Source organism: Pyrus communis, chromosome 2 (assembly GCF_963583255.1).
Source record: "Pyrus communis chromosome 2, drPyrComm1.1, whole genome shotgun sequence".
Classification (NCBI taxonomy): domain Eukaryota; kingdom Viridiplantae; phylum Streptophyta; class Magnoliopsida; order Rosales; family Rosaceae; genus Pyrus; species Pyrus communis.
In genome coordinates this window covers 21,983,039-21,985,495 of record NC_084804.1, presented here as the reverse complement: position 1 = coordinate 21,985,495, position 2,457 = coordinate 21,983,039, and the positions used below count along the sequence as shown (strand labels likewise).

The window sequence follows — 2,457 nt, the reverse complement described above, 5'->3', positions numbered from 1 at the left end:
AGTCATGTTGACATATACTTAGACTTTATTTCATGTTGTAAGCATTCGTTTTAAAGCTTCAAACCTAAGCGTTTCAGTGATAGGGATGTAAGGGAGTTAAAACAAAATTGTGTAAATCACCTCTTTATTGAATTGATGGCAAATAACCTTCATTACATAGGATGCCGAATGGCCGTAGCTCAACACTTGTACAGTGTGAGTCTACTTGTAATAGTACTTCAAGTGATAAGCGTTCAATGGATGGCCAAGGGTCTTACCATCGGAGCTCCTGAGCTTGTAAGAACCAGGGCGACTGATGCCAATAACTTCAAACGGTCCATCCTAATTTAGGCTAAGTGTGCCTTCACTCAGGACTTTGTCGCAGAGTAGTCTTTTCTTCAGTACCCAGTCCTCATGCTATTTATAGGCGACATTCCTCAAGTGGGCTTAGTTTCTGTGTTCCTCGACTAGATCCAAGTTGAGGGTGAGTTGTTTGTCATTTTCACTTTGTATGTAGTTCTAGACTCGGAACGTTGCTTGCTCAAGCTCAACTTGGACAACAGCCTCTTTACCAAAGGCAAGTGAGAATGGAGTTTCTCCTGTTAAAGTCCGAAATGAAGTGCGGTATAACCAAAGAACTTGGGGTACAAATTCTGGCCTACAACCTTTAGCCTTGTCCAAGCTGGTTTTCAAACTGAACTTGATTATTTTGTTGATGGCCTCAACTTGTTTGTTAGACTGGGGATGAGCTGAGGAGGCAAAACATAAGTTGATGTTAAACTTAGAACAAAACATCCTGAACTTCTTGTTGTCGAACTGTCGCCCATTGTCCGTGACTATTGCATTAGGAATGCCAAAACTGAAAAGGATGTTCTTCTATACGAAGTCTTCTATTTTTGCCTCAGTAATGGTTGCCAAGGGTTATACTTCGGCCCACTTTGTGAAGTAGTCAACTGTAACGATTGCATAACGAACCTTGCCCTTTCCTGCAGGCATTGGGCCGATCAAATCAAGTCCCCATTGGGCCAAGGGCCAAGGGCTGATCATAGGAGTATGAGGCTCCCGGGGGGGGGGAGAGTGATGAATAGTTGCGTAGCGTTGACATTTATCACATGAGCGGGATATTCTGATGGCATCTTGGTGGAGTGTTGGCTAGTAATATCCTTGGTGAAAAGCCTTGTGTGTTAGGGATCGAGATCCAGCATGATCTCCACAGACTCCTTCATGTATTTCTCGAATGACAATTTCCGCTTTCGCAGGTGTGAGGCACCGTAAGTATGGTAGGTTAAAACCTCGCTTGTAGAGTTGGTCATTAATGATTAGGTAGCGGGTAGATTTGTATCAAATCTGTTTAGCTTGGATTTTATCATTTGGGAGAGTGCAATGAACAAGGAATTTATAAATTGGGGTGATCCAGCTATCCCCTTGTTGCAAGTGGCATATTTCTGTGACCATGGTGCTTGATGTTGCCAACAATTCGACATGAATTTTTCTCCCAATCTTGTCTTCCACTACTGAGGCAAGGCGAGGCAAAGCGTCTGCATGACTGTTTGCCGCTCGAGGGACTTGGGTGATCTGGTAGTGGAAATGCTTGAGCAAAAGCTGCGTTTGTGCAAGATACGCTGCCATGGAGTTATCCTTAGCATCAAAGTTGTTCGTGACCTGGTTAACCACCAATTGGAAGTCACTGAAGATATTAATTTGTTTAACTCCAAGGTGTTTGGCCAAACGTAAGCCTGCTAAAAGGGCCTCATACTTGGTTTCATTGTTTGACGCCTTGAATTTGAAGCGAATAGCATACTCCATTGCCACTTTGTTGGGGGTAGTCAAGACTAGTCCTGCTCCACAACCCTATTGGTTGGATGAGCCATCAACATATAGAGTCCATACTGGTAGTGTTGGTTCTACCTTCCGGGTTTCCAGGGGTAATGAAGCCACTGCCTCAGGTGTAGGAGAAATGTCATCGGGATAAGTGAATTCCACAATGAAATCTGCAACTGGTTGGCCCTTTTCAACTAGCTTTGGGTGGTAGGAGATGTCAAACTCTCCTAGTGCTATGGCCCATTTGATCATTTGCCCCGAAGTGTCAGGACTCTGAAGTATTTGTCGAAGGGGGTGATTGGTAAGCACGATGATGGAGTGTGCTTGGAAGTAGGGGCGAAGTTTCCGAGCAGACATGACTAATGCTAGAGCTAATTTCTCAATGTTGGAGTATTGTGTCTCCGCATCTTGTAAAGCCTTGTTAGCGTAGTAGACAGGTCATTCGATACTACCATCCATACGAATGAGGACGGAACTAACTGCTGAAGCTGAGACAGATAGATAGACAATTAGGGTGTCGCCAACTTCAGATTTGGAAAGCAGAGGGGCTTTACTCATGTACTCCTTGAGGTTCTTAAATGCTTCGGCACATTTATCGGTCCACGTGATGTACTTCTTACTTCCCTTAAGTGCTTTGAAAAAAGAGCTTATTTGTCT

The 2,457-nt window shown here is 44.0% G+C and overlaps 1 protein-coding gene across 1 annotated transcript; it reads right to left on the bottom strand.

The window, feature by feature from the left end:
- Positions 1-1,320: 1,320 nt before the first annotated feature.
- Positions 1,321-2,157, bottom strand: LOC137724948 (uncharacterized). The gene is made up of 2 exons (XM_068463583.1): positions 1,888-2,157; positions 1,321-1,830 (listed from the first exon to the last, which is right to left on the bottom strand). Exons 1-2 carry the CDS (start codon positions 2,155-2,157, stop codon positions 1,321-1,323), a joined length of 780 nt encoding a protein of 259 aa, XP_068319684.1.
- Between the last annotated feature and the right edge of the window lie 300 nt (positions 2,158-2,457).